Source organism: Ixodes scapularis, unplaced genomic scaffold (assembly GCF_016920785.2).
Source record: "Ixodes scapularis isolate PalLabHiFi unplaced genomic scaffold, ASM1692078v2 PGA_scaffold1__304_contigs__length_218370807, whole genome shotgun sequence".
In the NCBI taxonomy this organism is placed as follows: Eukaryota; Metazoa; Arthropoda; class Arachnida; order Ixodida; family Ixodidae; genus Ixodes; species Ixodes scapularis.
The window spans coordinates 143398061-143417604 of record NW_024609846.1 but is presented as its reverse complement, the minus strand read 5'-3'; the positions used below and the strand labels follow the sequence as shown (position 1 = coordinate 143417604).

Genomic DNA, 19544 nt, shown 5'->3' with positions numbered 1-19544 from the left:
ATGTGACCTGATGGCTTTATAAATTAAAGCGCTTAGTACGTGCTATAACTTAAAAAAAATATCTTACGTGGCAAAATTTAATTAGAGATTTGGACATCGTCGCTAAAATAAGCAGTAGCAGTTGTTCATAATTCACGAAGCAAAATTCTGATTTGGGTTATCGAGCTGGCAAATTTAGCCCGTGGAATGCCGTGGAGTTTCCGAAACTATGTATTTTGCGCAAGAATAATTAAATAGCGTGCCTCAAGAAGAGGCCAGTGTACGCTGCAAGAGCGGCCTTCGATTGATCGAGGGACGAACTAGGAGCTGCACTATTACTCTGGTTCATGAGATACTGAAAACGGCACTCGTCACACTCCAATTACCCCTCGGGTTTCTTTTCGTATTCTGTCTTTCACTCTCTTTCTCTCTTAGTTTCGGTGTGGCTGGCTCTAAAGTTTCTATATTCGCCACTCAAAATAATTCGAAAACCAGTATTGACCTTTTGTTTATCAAGCGATCGCGCTCTATCATTTATTTTTACGGCGGACTACAAATAGTGTTGATTGTTGGGCGAGTTATTGCTGGATTCGAGAAAACCCTAGTACCACCAGGAGACAAGGACACACACACTAACAAGCAAGACTGAAGACTTCCGTGCGCTTTCAGATCTACCCTATTAATCTGATTGAAACTTGATGGCTAAGATAAATATTTATAGAGGAATACTAAGCGAGTTTTCTTTCATAATTTTGCTCACTATCAGGTCACACTGTTGCCTCAACGTCCCCCAGTGCGGCCAATAGACTTACTGCTAAATTACCCAAGCATCAAGGAGAATGCAGGGATTGGTGATCCACGCGCCGCACGTGCTGGCCTCAGCAGTAGTAACTTTTCTAAAGCAAATTACTAAAACAAAATGCATCTTGCACGCGAGTTCGTCAGCGCTTTATTTTTATTTACTTCGACTCTTTTACACGGGGAAGGCGTGCGCGTGTGGCGCGTGGAACACCAATCCCTGCATTCTCCTTGATGCTCGGGTAATTTAGCAATATCTCTATAGCACTATTCCGAAGAGAACGTTTCGCAAACTTCAAGCGCCCTAGCGCAAGTGTAGCAGATACAGGAACCACGAGCTCCGAACTATCACCGTTCCTGCCAAGCACGCGCTCTCCTTCGCTGCAAGCGTCGTTCAGGGTGAACTGCTCTTGCCTGTAGCTTCGCCTCGCTCGCGCATAAAGTGAAACGAACTACTAAAAGAGTTTCAGAGGGACCGGCGCCGTTCTTCGCTTCGGAGCAGTTCGACAGCGCGCTGGTTGGCGTCGCCAGCATCGCGAACTTCGAACGGTTTCGGAGCTTGCCGCCGGCGTGCCGAGGGAGTTCAAAACTCTCTCCGGACCCGGGGACTCGGGTTCTAACATTCCGGCCGACCAGCGGAGGGACCCCTACGCGGCGGCGGCGGCGGCATGGCCTCCGAGTGCGTGACGTTCTCAACGCTGCCTCCCCGTAACTTCTCGGCGTTCAGCTCTCGGAGTAGTGGCACTCCCTGAGAAGCCTCGCAGAAGTTTAGTTTTCTCGTCTCTGGACAATCGGGACGCGCTGTCACGCAAGCATGGTTGATGTACGCGTCTGTCATTGGCTCGGGCCGAGGCTAATCTGTGTGTTCCTCCAAGTCACCATGCTCCTGTTCACTCTGGTCACGTCCGTTGCCGTGGGGAAACCCAAAGGTGAGTGCCACGTTACATACGATTTTTAAAAACGTGTAATGCTTACTTACTGTGACTGACTCAAACTTGGGCGTAAAAAAATGAGTTTAAAATGCTCCTTTGAATTGCCATCTCCTGTGGAGTTGGCCAGGGGCCAAGTTGATTTTGCCTTTCTGTCAAGCCGCGTTGTGGCATCTTCTCAAGGCCACGCTTCCGCGTGGTTTGTGAACAGCCGTCTCGCTCCAGCAGCGTGTCGGGCGCAGCGGAAAGGATACTGGCGTTCTAGCTCAGAACGACTGTGAGCTTTTAATGGCCGTGAGATCTTCCATGAAAGTGCTTGATGCTTTCGGCCTCTGAATTTTTTTTAGAAAAGACGCTGGCATCTAATAGTGGACCATCCATTCTAATAAGCTTGGGCGTCCTACGGTGATAAGCGTTTTTGAAAATACGGCGTTGCATTTACAAATCCCGATCACTAACGAAGCTAGATGGAATATAATTGCTATTTAGCGCCGAGGATGTTTTGTCATATTCACTTACACTGTATGTTTTTGTTTGTTTTTATATGTGGGAATACGCTCTATTCGCTATGTAAGTGCTTCCGTGGAGTACTGCGCTACATGGCAACAAGCATCTACCTTTTGGTGGTGCGTGGGCTCTTGTAAACCTCTTGAGCACTTTGTTGTTCTTGAGCACTTCGTTCTTTACGACTCTATCATGGCTAGTGAACACTGATCTTTCTGTTTCCGAAATTGGATGTTGCGATTGTGCTATAAATTGAACGTACCTCATATGTGCGCGATATGTGCGTGCCATTAACGCTTTCCACCAGTCAACAGACAGCTGCCTTGCAGGTGAATGGCAAGCGGCTCTTTGATTTTGCAGCGTCACATTGTTTGGACGGTGAACTGTTTCTAATTTCAGCCATCTTGCTCCTGATAATTCTTACGTTACAAATGTTTGTTCGTTCGGGTGGTGTAGATCTAACAAAATTTAGAGAGAAAACCTACTGGGTCACCCCGAGACATTCCTCAGGAAACTGATGGTTGCATTCTTAAACGCTACTCGACTCCAACTCCACCTCTACTCAGTCAAGTTGAGGAAAAATGCCGACATCTACTTAAGGAACATTTGGCTTCACATATGCCTCTCTGCGATTCTTCCACAAAGGAATTGCTCCAAATACTGTACTCCACTCCAGCGTTCCCGAGGATGTCCGGAGACGGGGTTATACAAGTATGCTTCATACAAAACTTAATTTTGATGCAAAATATAAATATTTGTCTTTGTTAAGTTTACAATAACCTGCTCTGCAAGCGCTTATTTCATGAATCTAAAGCCTTTCTCCAGCGAGAATGAACGTTTTAGTTATTTTATCGTTATGAAGAAACACAAGCGCTTTTCAGACTGCCAGCAGTGTGAAACAAAAAGCTGCCAGTTTTTTCCTTGCTCTAATTTGATTAAGCATCAAGCCCTTTTGCGGACCACTCTATTATAAGATGTGTTCTGCTTTGTGTTGTTTTAACTTGAGGCTACTAACTTACCCAGTTTTCGTTTTTGGTATCCTCCGAAATGTAGCCGTAACATTCACACCAAGTACCGATGCCACTTGACGACGGCTAACATATTTTATGTATTTTCGTTGGCGTAAAACTACAGTCATCTGACACAAAAAGTCATACTAAATGTGCCAGTGTCAGTGAAATCCGGATATTCAATACGGGAATTTCAGTGCGAGCTTGAAATTTAATTTCGATACTTTGTACGAGTGGGATCCAAGGCTAATAAATGTCCGCAAAATAGCTGCTGCATGATGGAAAAAACAGCACAGCTACAGGTATATAATATCCTCAATGTTGCATGGGGAGACAAAGCTAAAAAAAAAATGAAAAAAAGATGAGGCCTACGCACACAGTAGAGTTCGGCTACGTAGTCTTAACATTACGTGTTAATACGACCGCGAGTCGCTAGGATATTTATACTTCCTATGTCACCTCCTGAGCTACTGAATTGGTTGCCATGCCTGACGCACGAATGTACCGGTGTCTTGCGACCGTATCTCAACGGATTCCCTTATAACGTCGATTGAAAATACGTTTACTAATGCAGGTCTGGTACGACCGTCACTCTTGACCGACGTAGTCAACGGTAAAGTAGAATACTTGTTGGATGGGCTTTTGGCTATCGGAATTCTCCTCTTTGGTACCTTTCAGTCACGCAGCGTCGAGCAAGAAATTTTACTCCATTTAATAATTGTCTCAAATCGCAAGGTCCAATTCCGCTGCGATCCCCGGATACTTCACGAGGCGGTGGCACAACGTGCTGGAGGTGAGCCGCGCCGATGGCCCAATGACACGGCGCATTATATTGTGGGTTGCAACACATTTAACAGGACACGGTTAACCGTGCACCGGAATTTTTTAGCGCCGTAGAACTGTGACGCGATTAAGAGCTTGAGCACGTGAAAGACCGGCAGACCAAACATGTTTGAGCGAGCCAAATATGTTGGAGAAACCCTTATCAATACAATTAGGAAACAATCCAAGCCCGACGATAGTTTGTGCGCGCCGTCGTCACACGCGTGCTGGCTGTGACCTTGATTTATTTATTTATTTATTCTTATTTTCAGTGACCCACCAACAGCTTAACGCCAACTTGGTGGTGTACTTATCAACGAGTCAATGAGTAGAAAAAGGTAAAACAGGATAAAGTCGAAACGTTAAAAAAAAACAATAGCCTCAACACACTTTCGAAATTTACGCTTTTCATCAAAAATATCAAGGCTAGCATCCGCATAAATCTGTTCTAAATGGTTATAAGTCAGTTGTAGGCGTGTCATGGATGCAGCATGGGAAAAGTCTGTAGGGTAAAACAAAGTCTAAAGTCAACAAGACTGACGAGGAACGTGCAAGTAGATGTGACTAAGTAGCTCTGGGGAATCAATTATACCATTTACAATCTTATACAGATATGCCAGTCCACGAACTGTTCTGCTGTTGTGCGACGAGCCTAACTCCAGGAGTTGGCATATCCTCTTTTAACTGTAGAAATAATTCGGTTGAAAATATCGATCATACAATAGACGAACGAATCTACCTTGAACACTCTCAATTACACCTGAATTTGTCACTCCAATACAGTTCCAGACAACTGAGGCATATTCAACACGACTACGCACCAGTGAAGAAAACAAACGTAAAATACAAAGTGGTTTAGAAAAATCGCGTGTCACTCGTGTAATGGCACTGACTGAATTGTTTGAGCAGATTTCTTTTTCACGGACTGAATTGTTGTTCATGGAAAGTGAAAAGTTGTTTTACGTACATATCGTGCTAATGGCGATATGCAAATACATCGTGTGGACCGTGTTTTTTTTTGTTTTTTTTTGCAGCCTCTGTGTTGAATTATGACGTAACTGAATTGTGGAAAAATAGCAGATCATTTTTTTGCGGCTGGCAAGGTGCTAGGATTAAAGGGGGTTTTGCCAATAGTCTTACTTTTTTTAGCTGAACATTTCATATTGTAATTATGCTCAAACTATTTACTTCAGTTTTTTCTCGCCCAACCCAACTACGTCATATTTCAACATGGCAACCGTAACACGAAATTAGTCTATTTTAATAAATAAACACTTGAGGCCCGAAGTCGCCTCAAGTGTTCCTCAAAATCGCTTGACAATGCCACGACGTCGTCAAGGTAGACAAGACAGCTTTGCCATTTAGGACCAACCAGATGGTGTCCATAACGCGCTGAAATATTGCCGGTGTTGTGTATAGTTCGAAGGGCATTTAATTAATTTGTACAGACCGTCCGGTGTAACGAAGGCTACATTCTCGCGATCTCGTTAGCTGACTTCGATCTGCCAGTAGCTGCCGCTCTTCGAAGTCCATCGACGAAAAATATCGGGCGTGGCGCAGCCGACCTAGGGTGTCGTCGATTCGGGAAAGCGGGTAGAGATCTTTCTTCGTCACGGCATTTAGTCGACGGTAGTTCACGCAGAACCTCAGTGTTCCGTACTTCCTCTTTACATGGACAACTGGGGGCGCCAAAGGACTATTTGAAGGTTGGATAATGTCGTCGTCGAATATTTCCAGGACCTGTTCTTGTATCACCTCTTTCTGGTTTAAAGAAACCCGGTACGGCGACTGGTGAATAGGCATTGCGTCGTCGTTAGTAACAATGCGGTGTTTTGCTACCATCGTTTGTTGCACCCTTGATGACGTCGTGAAGCACTCGCTCAACTCGCTCAGAAGTTCAACTAGTCGTTGCCGTTCTCAAGCGAGCAGCTAGGGGTCGACGTCGAACTGTGAAGGCGGCGTGCTGTTGGACTTTGACGGCGAAGGTACCTTGGAGAGTGCGGTGAAGGCGCCCAACTTTGAAGTTGCTCGCAGTAGCCCACGGAGGTTGCCTTCGTTGGGTGCTGCGCAGGGTTGTAAAAGTTACTTCAAAAATGTACCTAAGATACAGTTACAGTTACTCATACGAAAATGTACCTAAATGCGTATCTAGCTACTCGCTTAAAAATGTTTCTAGGTACAGGTACAGTTACTTCAAAGGTATTTTTTATTTTCACGTGAAGTATTTTTCTCAAATTTGTCATATTATTATTGGAAATAAATCCTTTGTATACTGGGATGTACACAAAAACAAGTTTGATAAACGTGCTTTATTTGGGTCAATGGGAGAAATAAGGCAAAACGCTCACCAGAGCATTCGAAGACTTTGTCTTTTTCACTTGAGTGCTCGATTTGACCTCAGAATAAGGACTTCTTCGAAATGTTCTTCCGACATCTTCGATCGCAGTTTGGTAGCAATTGTTCCTCCTATGCTAAAAACGCGCTCCATCGCCGCACTGATTGGAGGCCCTGTGTTGAATTTTAAGAACACGCTTTTCAGCAGTGGCATGTGCTTGAAACAGTCCAGACTTCTTGTCGGAGCAAGTTTGGTGTGCTGTACAGTCGGCGAGAAACAGCCACCGGAGGAGCCTCCAACTCGGTAGAAGTTGGCAAATGGCAAAACAGAAGGGCCCGGGGGCCAATAAGGCCACTGGAGCGAGGCACATGACGGCGCTGAACAGATGTCCACATCGGAGTTGAGTCCTCACGCGCCTTACTCTCACTCTCCAATTGGCTCACTGAGGACACAGCTTCTACTGTTTACGACGTCCCGCTCAAACTCGCTTGTTGACGTGGCTTGCCCTTCAGCGCCAGCACTGCCATCGAAGCCATCGGCGGGCCCAGAAGACGTCGGCCGCATGTAGCGACGAAAAGTCGAGTGCCCACGCACCTAACCTTCGCAACGCAACGACGCGCGAAAGTCTTCAAGCTTTCATGTTTTTTCTTTTGTTTTTAGGAAGGAAGAGAATATTGTAGCGAGAGCGCGTTTAGGAGCTCGTGTCACAGAAGATCCGTCGGATGTCGGTGGTGTCGGTGGCGTGACGGAAAATTCCTCAATGGTCGATAGGGTCGTGACGTCACAGCCACATGACTTCGCGCGAAAATTTCAAACAACCCACAACGCTCATGTGAAACGTGACGTCACGCGTGGAATGAAGGTGGCTAAAGACATACGAATTAATAGTCGCCGCATGTTTCAAATGATCTCACTTGATAAACTAATTCATTTGCCTTAAAGAAAAATTTGAAGAATTTACGCAGGATTGCACCCACGACCCTTCGGTTGCGAGCCAGACATGATACCGACTAGGCATTGGAGGGCTTTAGAATGGCACTGCGATCCTACCGTCATTAGAGTGCCTCGATTTCTGTCTGTGTCAGGGTAAAGACATTATCGCATCGAGTGTTGTTAGCACGTGCCGAGCAAACACATAAATAAACCTTGCGGGGTAAAATGGCATCAAAGCACTGGCAAAAGCTCCTCGATCGCGCCAGGAGTGTTGTATCATAAGAACTGTAGGTCGTTGTGTGACTTAAGAGCATGAGAAGCGATTGAGAAGGCCATGCGAACGGGGCCCGATAACCCTATCGCGTTCAACTCTTAAAGGCGAAGGTTAATCGTCCTCCCAGTTTTTCTTTCTTCACAAACATTTTCAGTTTTGTAAAGTACAAAATTTGAGTTTGATTTATTGAGTGGAAATACTACGTGATGTTAAATTGCTTTAAGACTGTAATTATAATTTATTTTAGGTTATATGTTACATTGTATTTTCTACGATTTTGACGAAGGGAATAGAAAAGTACCTGTAAAAAGTAACTTCACTTAGTTACAAGTTACTGGAAAATGTACCTCAGATACAGATACGGATACTGAGAAATGAAAGTACCTAGGTTTGTACCTCAGGTACAACAAAAGTACCTAGATACCGATCTACAGTTACTTGTACCTAGGTACTTTACAACCCTGGTGCTGCGACTCCTATCGAAAGTTCGTTACGAGAACAGGTGCATGTCCTTTTTGGAAATTTGCAATGCCTCGTGTGACGCTAATTCCTCTTCTCAGGGGAAATTGAATGCTGTCTTCCAGAAGATCTTCACCGCAGGTGACGGGAACGGGAACACGAGATTGCGTCGGCAGGTTCACGTGGTCCGCAATGACTCGGACAGAGTCTGGCGTAGTTTTGGATCCCTCCGGATATAGGGGAAGCTTTCGCAGAGTCGACCCGTTAGCTCCAAAGTCAATCTCGACGCCGTATTCACACAAAAAGTCCATGCCAAGGATGACGTCTCTCGCACAGTCCTGAAGGACGACGAACTTGACTCGACAAGTCTCCCCGTAAATTCAGACGCAGGAAATGCACCTGAATCCCAACATACGCGATGGACTGTCTACCGGCGGTGTGTATTTACGGCCATCCCAGCGCAACGTGACTTTCCGAAGGCGGCGAGAGAGCTTCCCACGGAAAACGGAATAATCTGCTCCGATGTCCACGAGTGCCGACGCGACGAGTTCCTCGATGACAACGTTGATATTGTTGGGCACCATTGCAGAATCGTCATTCTGATCTTGTCGTCGCCAGCCCTCGCATGCGTCACGTCCACACATGAGGACAGATGTTTTTAGTTTTTTTTTTCTCAACAGAATATGTTCTTACGCCTTGTTTTCCTGCATGGTGTCCTCAAATGAGGACAGAAAAAGCTTTCCTAGACGGCCGACAGATGGCAGCACCTTCCGGATCTCGCGCAGAGGGGATCGTAGTTCATCTTCATTCATAGAGAAGCCATATGCAACAGTTCCTAAAAGTAATTACTTTTTACTAGCAAAACTTTGTATAAAGATTGCAAGGAAAATTGTTTTCAGATTGTTCTAGACACACTTTATGTATTAGCAATGAAATTTTTTAGATAGTTTCTACCCTGTTTTCCTTTTGAAGCCCGCTATATCTGTCCTGAAATAGGGACACCATGCAGGAACACTGCTTTGCTCTCATTCCGCTTCGCGGTCTTTCCGGCATTTGCGCGCGAAAAACTTTGAGTTACGCTTGCATATTTTTTCTTACTAACTCTTCAGTGTGTTTAGCTGAATGAAAAGGTTTCGGAGAAGTACTCTCCTCTGCAGCCGATGAAAAAAGCGGCCAAGCATGACGTGCCACTTGAGAAGAGGCTTGACGGTGGTGCACATTACCCCAGAAAAATGACTTTGAAGAATGCGCAGCGCTGTCGCAGTAAGAACTGTCGCAGCAAGACGCGGTACATTTGTCGGCGTTGCGATGCTACTCTCTGCCCTGAGTGCTTTGAAGAGTTTCAAGCCTCGTGAGATGTTGACTTTCGTGTTTTTTTTTTTTAGCTGAGAGCTGCTTCTTTAGCATTGTGTAACAGAAATGAAACAGTATTAACGTGTTCTAGCCCGAATATACTCAATATTTTAATTCAAATGACTATTGCACAAATACCAGAAATTGAATCAATTGACCACTGGAATGCACGTTGTCCTCAAATGAGGACATGCGAGCTCTGCCATTGTAAATAGGGTTGAATTCTTTTAGACATTTTTTTACATCATTGGCGGTTCACATGAATGCCACAACACAGTATAAAATTTTTCTGACATAGTGATTATAATTCATGCATGAGAGGGCTAGACTGAGGGCCTTCCGACGTACTTGGAGGATCTTTTCGACGGTCGTCTTTGGGTACATCACCTACTGGAGTTGCCGCTCTTAGTTTCCCCGGCGAGGCAGGGAAACAGGCTTTCGCGGCGTGACATGCAAAAAGGCGATGCAGGGCGTTGCGGTAATGGCGAGTGATATCTTCGGCGGCGAGACAGCTGAGGAGATGTCTCGAGGTCGCTCCGCAAGTCGTGGTCGAAAGACACTGGGCGTAAACTCTCCCAGGTTCAGCTGGCGGTAAGAGCACCGTTGATAAACATGGTCGGCTTCTCCACAGTGGTCACAAAGTCGGCTTCAGTCGGCCGTTCTCCAGACGTCTGCTTTCTTGGCGATGATTGCTCTGGATTGACGTACTGCGGCGCAGAAGGTTCACGTCGTTGTGGCGCCGTATACGGGCGAGAAAGGGGCGGCGGTCGTCGGGCGATTGCGGCTTAGCTGAGAGTGGGCACTTCCGGTACTGCCACGGTGATGGGGGCTTCTGGCTGGAAAGCGGGACGATCAGCAGCTGGTAGAATTTTCGGGAGTTTTTCCCTGGCGATGTCGCGGACAATTTCTCAAAGGTTGTGAGCGCCTATGCCGCCCTCGCCGATTAGGGGAGATGCCAGAGTCGAAGCAATAGGCGTGCCGCCGAGTCGGTTGTAATGGCTTTCTCGGACCATCAATGCATGTTCAATGCTCGTTGCTTCGGCAACGAATTCGTCGACAGCAGCTGGTGGGTTCCAAATCAAGCCGCCGAAGATGTCGTTCTTCACGCCTCTCATCAGGACGCTCAGCTTCTTCTCCTCGGTGGCCTGGGGGTCGGCGCGGGTGCTCCGGCGAAGGACTTCTTCAATGTTGCTGATGATTGTTACGTTGGGGCCTCGAGTCCTTATTTGCAGGAGGTCTTCCGATCGCTGTCGTCATTGCTGGTTTGTCAAAGTACTCTTCAGTTCGGCCTTGCAGGTCTCCCATAACGCAAGGGAAGCCTCATAGTTTTCAACCGAGTGCCTCGCAGCTCCCTCTCAAAAAATATAGATGTTTTGCAAGCACTCTTTAGCTATCCGTCCGCTGTGGCGTGCCACGCGTTCGTAGTGCTGAAACCAGCCGTGGATGTCTTCGCAGATCTCGCCATGGAATGTCGTCGGAGTTCGAGGGGCGACGGACAGGTAAACGACGGGGAAGGAGCGGCGCGAGTCTGCGGCGATTGGCTGCTCATCGTCGGCTTCGTCGACTGTTGGGGTGTCTTCACCTGCAGTAGACCAAACTCCGGGGGCGAACCTTGAACACGGCGGTTTCCTCGGTTCTCGGTCGTTTCAACGGACGGTCTTTTTGAGCCGGGGATTGGGCCTTCGCTGCTATAACTCGTAGGGGTACGCTTCATGGGCTGCATTACCCCGCACCTCCACCCGGAATGTCAGGAATGACAGGCGATGAGGCAAGAGAAAACAAAAAAAAAAACTAAATAATTAATGGGCGAAAACTTGTGCCAGAAACGAAAAAGAAGACCACACTTGAAGCGAGCGTCGACAGCGGCACCAGCAAGCGACGGTGCGCCGTCATAACTGTTGGCTATCGCGAAAGAGAATCAGTAATTTATCGGCAATACACGGCGCTCGGCTTTTTATCTACTATGCTCGTCCTACCAAATATTCGACCTATCATGTTCGGGAAAGAGCTAGGGCGAGATTGACTAGGCAATGTCATTCTGGCCTCCTTATCTTTTACGCCCATGGTAGGAACATACAACTTTTTTGTTTAGCCTCGCAACCAGCCACGTTGTACCCCTATCCGGTATGCGTTCCGAACAAAAATCAAGAAATTACAACCCCGAACAAGTAAAAAAGTATAGAAGGTTTATAACAGAAACGACTGACGGTTGAAATTAAAATGTTAACACGTTTTACTGCCGAGGCGAAAAGAAAGTTATGTTTTCACGCATACCGGAAGTTCCAGAATTAAAGATGGCGTCGCCCACGTAGAAAAGGTGTATACGCGAACCTTCAAGATGGACGGAAAGGCGTGTCTTCTCGAGCATGCACACGGCAAAATCCGAAGAATGTACGTCCTATGGCCTACACTTAGCTTGCCCGAAACGTCGTTCGTGGCAATGCCGGTATTTTATATGCTACGGGCGTTCGGTTTGCCAGTTACACACTGCATATCGAGGAAACCAGTAAATCGAAATAATCTTCCGTACCCAGCAGGGGTGACCAACACCTGCAAGCTATGTATATAAAAAATTCACTGGGTGCCATCTTTGAGCGCGTTGTTTACAGCGCATCCCCGAAGGGGGGGGGGGGGGGGGGGGGGGATGGTATTTTAGGCTTGGCAGAGGTCATGGCATCATCAGATCAAGCTTCTTCCGTCTGCAAAGAAGAGCGATCTTGAGGGTGTGGAATGCACAATGCGGAATCACTGAGGAAGTTAATATATGCGACGTACTAGACTCGGTAGCGTTCTCCGCCAAGTCACATTAAGGACTACAGCCGCTTTCAGGCAGCTGTGCATGGGCGCCGCCATAACCGACCTTCAGTTCTTGTTCCCTCTTATTCCGTTCGCTCCACTTCATCATTGCGGCAGCAGGACAGGTTATTGCCATTTTAAGTGTTACTGCGTCCTTCTCCCCAGCATAAACCCTGTGGAGACTCGTCAACGCCCGCTTCAGTGGCTCGGCACCTTGGTAAAACAAGAGAAGGTCGGCTATAGGCAACCTGCAATGCTGTTTGGTTTGGCGCCATCTAGCGACTGAAGCAAGAAATATTGGGTACCCCTGGGAGTGGCGCCTGCATTGTTCAAACGTGAGCTTTTACTCTGGTGGCGCCGCTGAGTCTAGTGTCTGAAGCAAGAAATACTGGGTATCCCAGGAAGCCGTGATCGCGTAACGTGCCAGTACAGCGGAAGCTACGGCTCTGGCGAACCAATCGGAACGTGACTGCGTATCACCGGAGCGCGCCTCAACTCCGAAGAAATATCAGGCTTTTCGCTGCGTCATGCTCCAATATGTGTGCGTTGCGCTCGTATACATCGCGCATTTCGAAGTCTTCGGCACGCAATGTGGGGCTTATCGTTCGCCGTTTGCCAAGTTACAACGAGATAGGATGTAACCGTGCGCTGTCACCCTGCTGGCGCCGCCTGGCCGTTGCCGGCTGCCTATGGCGGCTCAATCTGGCGCGCACTGAAAGCGTCTATGATAACTCGACGAGAGAGCCATACTGCCGCGAACTGGCGCTGCTTCTTAGAGGCCGATGACGTGGAGGCATTCCAACGGAGCTTCAAAGACCGCCACCAGACGCAATCTTGAAATCTTTTAATTCGTTTTAAAATTAGTTTTATTGACCTGTCGGCCGGCAGCATGGAAACAATAGTCTAAACTAGTGTTTCTTGACTGCCGCCACAACATACACGACGTCTAAACGAAGAGATAAGAGCAACCATTTTGTTTTCATACCCCTTTAAGAAAACATTTTTTTTTGTATCCATGCCTTTCATTGATTGGGGCTTAGGATTTTGTAAGGTCTGCGTTCTGTCATTTTCTCGGCGCACATTATATTATAAAAGGACGCACTCTACGCTTGTTGTCGCCCCATCACTTAATTACTTCTTTTTTTTTCAATTGCTAGTTCAAAAAGTAAGGCGTGGTTCCAGCAAGTTCCTCGACTTTGAATATTTATTCTTTAAAAACACCAAATCTTTTAATCCGGTATAATAAATTGAATCTGCCCACGCGCTCCACCCACCCTTGCTTTCGTCCCTTCACGGCACAGCAACAAAAAAGGAAAAAAAGCTAGATTTAGTTGCAAATTTATGAGCTCAACTGGCTAAATTCGTGGGCACGTGGCCCTTTCGAAGAAGATTTGCAGCTCGTGACAAAAAGCTCGCGTGATCTGAGTTGAATAACAAAAGACTGAAGGGCTTTTATAACTTTCTTCACGCTCGTCACACCAATAGCGCAAGAGCTTAAAACAAGCGAATATATTAAATGACCAAAACGGCTGAATTGCTCGCTCGCTATGTTGTTTTCCTAGTTCCTTTAAACAACTTCGGAGTTACCGCGCAGTAGCTGTACTATTTCTGCCGAAGCAAGGAACTGCAAAGGCGCGAAGCGAATGGATACAGCGACACGTATTTTTAGGCACGGAAGCCATTGTTCCTGATTAAAAAGAGGCAGCCATGAATATCCGTGTAGATTGGGGAGGAGATGGAAATCAGCAGCAACACAAATTGGCTACTTTCCGAGTCGCATTGAAGACAGTGTGCTTGAGGGGATTTAAAACTAAAACAAGTACATGCGCTATTTTAATTTTGTGCTTCCGTGTTCTTGTAGGGAATCTGTACAGTTAAATCAGCAAGCACTATCTACGGGCTTCTCACTTCTATAAAGTTTTAAATGTGTCTTCGGACAATCCTTTTTGTTTGCCACCCTGGTAGTATATGGCTACAAGGGAGTCATAAAATAAATTCCGGTAACATAAAAAAAAATATAGTGCAGAGGATAAAGTTTCGGTGTTCATGACAATTTAAATGGATAGTCGTTTCTTGTCTCACAACGCTGGTGGATGCGTATACATTGCGGGCAAACAACCTTGTGCGAAAACTTTCGTGGGATGAAATGACGAGTGGCCAAACTGCGCCTTTACGTGGGGGCTTCAGAGACACGGCTATAACTAGGGCGCCGTGTTTTCGGATAAATCCGAAAAACTCCGAAAAACACCCGCCGGTAAAATGTTTGTCAATTCGGATTTATCCGCTAAACTCCGAATTGTTATGTGCTCATGCCACCCCCTCCCCCTCCCCCAGCAAAAAAAAAAAAAAAAAAGAAAGAAAAAAAAAGTTTTTTTTTTTTTTTTTTACAATTTGAGCAGCGCAGGATCAATGGTCCTGGGAAAATGACACCATATTTTTCTTTCAAGCCTCGGACCGTTCTTAAATGGGGGTCTGACTTCTTGCCTCGTCAAGGTTGCTTCAGGGAACCAGGTCATCCTACCATTCGTGTCACGATAAAAGCCACTCTTTTGGTTTCCAGTTTACACCTTGGGATTTGGGATTTAGAGAAAGAAGAGGGTATGTTTCTGGGGGTAACAGTGAAAGCTATGGGCCATAGAGATTGTATAAAATAGCGAAGAGGGGCAGTTGAAACTTCTCTATTACATCGTTAACCACTCCACCTCGAGCGGCCGCGGGATAGGTTGATGGGATGACTACGAGCATTCTTGCGGCTACCGCCGGCAGTTTATTGCTTTTAAGGTATCGACGTTTATTGAAGCCACACTTGTGTACGACTTTTGTCGTGGGACAAATTAGTATTGCCAATGACACCAACGCCAAATTCAACTGAAGAAATCTTAATTGATACAAGCGCGTTTTATTTTTTATCTAGCGTACGTTTGCATCCGGTTAATATTTACTATTTTTAATAGGAAACACTGCGAAATTAATCTCCGAATTTCGGAGAGTTGGAGATTTACGAAAAATAAACTCCGATATACACCGAATTTTCGCTAAAAAATAAACTCCGAAAAACACCCTCCGAATTTCACGAAAAATGAAGTCCGAAAACACGGAGTCCTAACTATAACCAATGTGAGCAATTTTCGTTGATTTATTTTCTTTCTTATTACGCTCGCTTACGTCACCGTTGCGGCACTGGACACCGCGCTGTTGGTGTCATTGATGTATGCTTGTAGTTGAGTCGCCATTGGCGGTTAACACGCATTGGAGCGAGGCTGATGCTGCTCACCTTAGCAAAACAATATAAAAACACCTATTTTGAGAGATGCCTTAGCAAAATACTTTAGTATTTTTTAGCAAGCAAATTTTAGGTATGGCAAACACTGGGGGGGGGGGGGGAATTCTCCCTGTTAACTTTTTGGTTTAAATGAAACCTTCCCTTGCGACAATAATTGTTTATAGGTCCTTTCATTTTAACCATTCAATGACTATTCCTAATTTTTCCGAAAGATATAGCCGAGCTTACAGACTTTTCTTTTTATTGTTATTTAAAACTATAGTAAGAAGTATTTCACTTAAGATGAGCAATGGCTTTCGTACAACTTGTTTCTTTATCGTACCTGTCGGAGCAAACAAAATATATATATTTTTGAATAAATTACATTTTTAACAGAATGTACTAAGTGATACAGTAAGTGTGTCATGCCATATTGCATTTTTTGATAAGGGCTACCTTTTAACAAAAAGACAAAAATTAAAAAGCTATATTTGGTGTGTATGAAAAGTAAACATAAGATTATAAAGGACAATGACATTTATTTGTGAGTGCTTGCGCTTACTGATGATCATTTTAGTTTCTCTCCACGCACAAAAAGTCACTGCATCACTAAACAAAGCAAGCGACAACAGTATTTTGACTGCGGCATTTATTTATATTTTCTCAGAAACGCGGGGGGGGGGGGGGGGGGGGTTGAACTTAGGCGGTGTGGGATCTTGAAATGCCGCAAACAAGGTGCACCGCTAGAAGAAATACCTAAGTGTGAAGTATAGCAAGGCGCCATGCATACACAGAGAGAGGCGATGGAAAACAACATAAAAAACACACCGTTGTTGACAAATATCAGATGAGGTCACAACTTTTTTTTTAATCATATATGAGACAAATACCAATAATTTCCTCCTAAACAAACGAAAGTCTAGACGAACACGGTCAAAGGCGGCGTAATTCCGTCTGCTTCAGAGCACCAGTCGAAATAGGAAATCGATGTGCGCACATGAACTATGGTGCACATGGATGACTGAGCATATTGGTGTCTAAAGTATGAAAACAGAAGGATGACACAGAAGACAGTACAGACAACAAAGGCTTTTTTTATATATATTAATGCTTGTCGCAATTGCTTCATTACCAGAGGGGATGCCAGAATATGCGCCCCAAATTTCCTATCTAACACAAATAGATGTCTTCAGCCACGGTTTAGTATAAAATTCACTCATTTGTTTTTCATAAAGGAACACTTAGGACGGCTTAATGCAAATTCCTGCTGTCTTTCCAACGCCGTAGTCTCGCACAAACTTCTGAATCTGTCGTGTTTCTTTTCGCATTTTCAGAAGAAAGATTTATATTCGAGGGAACAAAAAAACCCTAATGTGTACCAACATCAAGAATTCGAGAAAAGACGAGCACGATTTTCATAAGAGTTTAGTGCGTCATTCATTCATTGGCGTTGTTTCGTATTTTATACTACACTTCAAAATACCGTTGACACTCACGGTTACTATGGGACGTTGCTTACAGTTTGCACGCCCTCACGAAACTGCTCCTTAAAAAAAGACATGCGCGCCGTGGCGCTCGCCGTTGATCAATTGGTGATAAGACTAATTCGAGATATTACCAACATTTAAAATTGTTAACAAAACTCGTCGTTCGATCTGAATAGTTTTAACACAACGGAAAGCTGTACGGTCTTGTGAATTGTCGTTTCTCGTCAAGAAATTATGACAAATAGCACATCAAGTGTGCGTTACACCTCTGACACACTACAAAGGTAAGCAGTTAATTATATTTCGTGTTTACCTTACAAAGTCAAAGATGATTGCACAGAGTGAACATAACCTGGGGCTAAGACTGTCGTGAAAGATGGTTGAAAAGCACGTATTATTCTATGTTCAGCCCGGTTCTCGGAAGTTTTGTTTTAATATTAATTAACATATTGGATACCATTGACATTTCGTTCGATTACGTCCGTGCCTTGACACTGTTTCTAAACATATACACACGGTAGCCACATTGGACATTAGGATATTTTTATTAAAAACAATTACTGATATTATTTTATATTTTATTACATAAATATTATACAAATTTGGTTTGTATAAACGAATATACGATCATTTGGAATTTTCGCGATATTATTCAGACAAAGTTTGCTCGGCAAAACGGTCCGTTGGAAGCTTTAAAGGAGCAGTGCAACGATATTCAGTGGGAATGTTTTTCACTATGCACGAGCTTACTGCCACTAGTCGGACTCAAGGGTACTCGCACGCAACGCCACTGGCCAAGAAACTCCTTTGTCGGGGTGAAATTTCAAGGACAAAAGCAATTATTTTCGTTCAATCTCTCCTTTGCAAAATTCGATGACGTAACGTGGGGATCGCAGAACACCCAAGTGACGATATTTGAATGCGGTTCATAGATTGGACCCGAGCATTGCGTGGGCACTCGACTTGGGCTCGTGACAATTGCTAGCTCGAGAAGCATTCTGGTTGTGACCCGTGTCCAATCGCTGCAACGACGACAACAGCCGAGCCATAACAATGTCTGGAACTCAGCGCGTGTCCTGCGCTTTGCGAACCTTAGCGCGTGGCTATGATCAACACTGGCGGCATATAATCGGCTCCAGATCACGTGGCCGCTTGTTCTGGCTGCGAGTTAAGGGGGTGAACGCTGCTTGTTTTTCTTAATTTTTTTTCTGGGACTTCTATTACGTGGGGTGAAAAACGAACGCGTGTTTCATAGGTCATTAACGTTAGGGATCCGTTTTAAGCGGGATTTGCGCAAAGTACAAAAATTGTTGCATTGCTCCTTTAAAGGGTACTCCGGCGATTCTTTTACCTTCCCCAACGAACTATATTTTCAAAATCCCCGGCTTTTATTCTTTCGACTAGGTTATTTAGTATCGTGAAATTAAGAGTAGGCAAAATAAAATCGACAAAAAAATATTGCCAAAACCAACATTCAAATATGCCCGCGCTTTTCAGTGCCGGGACATCCGTAGCAGGCAGGCTCGCCAGTCGAGCGGGCAGTATAGACAATTGACTTAGTCGAGCATTTGTTTCGTGCTGCTGCGAGTGTGGCGGACCAAGCTTCCAAAGCACTCGCTTTACACCATGCAACTGCTTGCGGTCGAATGGGGTCAAAATGAATCCCTGCTTTCCGCTGCCATCACTTTTTCATTGTTGCCACTACAGACTTTCACTTCGAAGACAAGATGAAAAACCAAAACTGTAACTTGAATAACTTCGCGAAAAAAACTTGTCTTGGCCGAATATTTGGAATAATATTTGAGCGATAAGTGTTGATTTGTTTAGACAATTTTCATACAAACCTAGGACTATATTGAAAACGACGGAGTACCCCTTTGAAACCTCCATATCATCTAAATATATACTGATTTTATATGATGCAAAATATTTTTAAGGGACTTCCAGCACCATGTTGTTCTAACATTAGTTCAGACATAGAACTATGAAAATTATATTTGAGTCACAGCAGTGTTTGACTTTTCAAGAAAATATCGCAGAGCTTCAATGGAAGCTAAAGAGGGTTTTGAAAAAAAAACGAGTTACACTCTAAAAAAAGCCGTGCGTCTACTTTCCCGCACAACACTTGGAGAGCCAATCACTGCAACTTCTGGAGGAAGCTCAGCGAATGACGATGCCGAAAGATATATGTTTAGACCAAAAACCTCTGTCTGAGTTGTGACATTAAGCAATTCAAGTGTGACGTCTTGCATTGCTTAATGCCACAACTCACAATGAACTTTTTGGTCGAAACATGTGTTTCGGCATCGTCATTCGCTGAGCTGCCTCCGTACGTTGAGGTGAATGTCTCTCCAAGTGTCGTACGGGAGATTAGACGCACGTCTTTTTTGAAGTGGTGAACTCTGTAGTATTATTATCCCGTGAATCTGAATGTCGAGTTTGTTTTTCTCGAAGATGTAACTAAACGCGGATAAACACAAAAACCCTCCGACCAGTTGTTACGTCACACTCAGATCTTTGGGCGGCCGCCAAGCGTGTGTCGCTCGTGCAGACAGCGCGTGCAATCGAAAGCTTGCCAGGTATATTCCCCCGCACTGACACCA

At 45.0% G+C, this 19544-nt stretch overlaps 1 protein-coding gene across 1 annotated transcript in view; it reads left to right on the top strand.

The window, feature by feature from the left end:
* Positions 1-1306: 1306 nt before the first annotated feature.
* LOC8050949 overlaps positions 1307-19544 on the top strand; it is a 266420-nt gene continuing 248182 nt past the window's right edge. Inside the window, exon 1 of the mRNA XM_029978095.3 lies at positions 1307-1706. Coding sequence (XP_029833955.2) covers positions 1592-1706 — 115 coding nt within the window. The 5' untranslated portion in view covers positions 1307-1591. The remainder of the gene's footprint in view (positions 1707-19544) is intronic.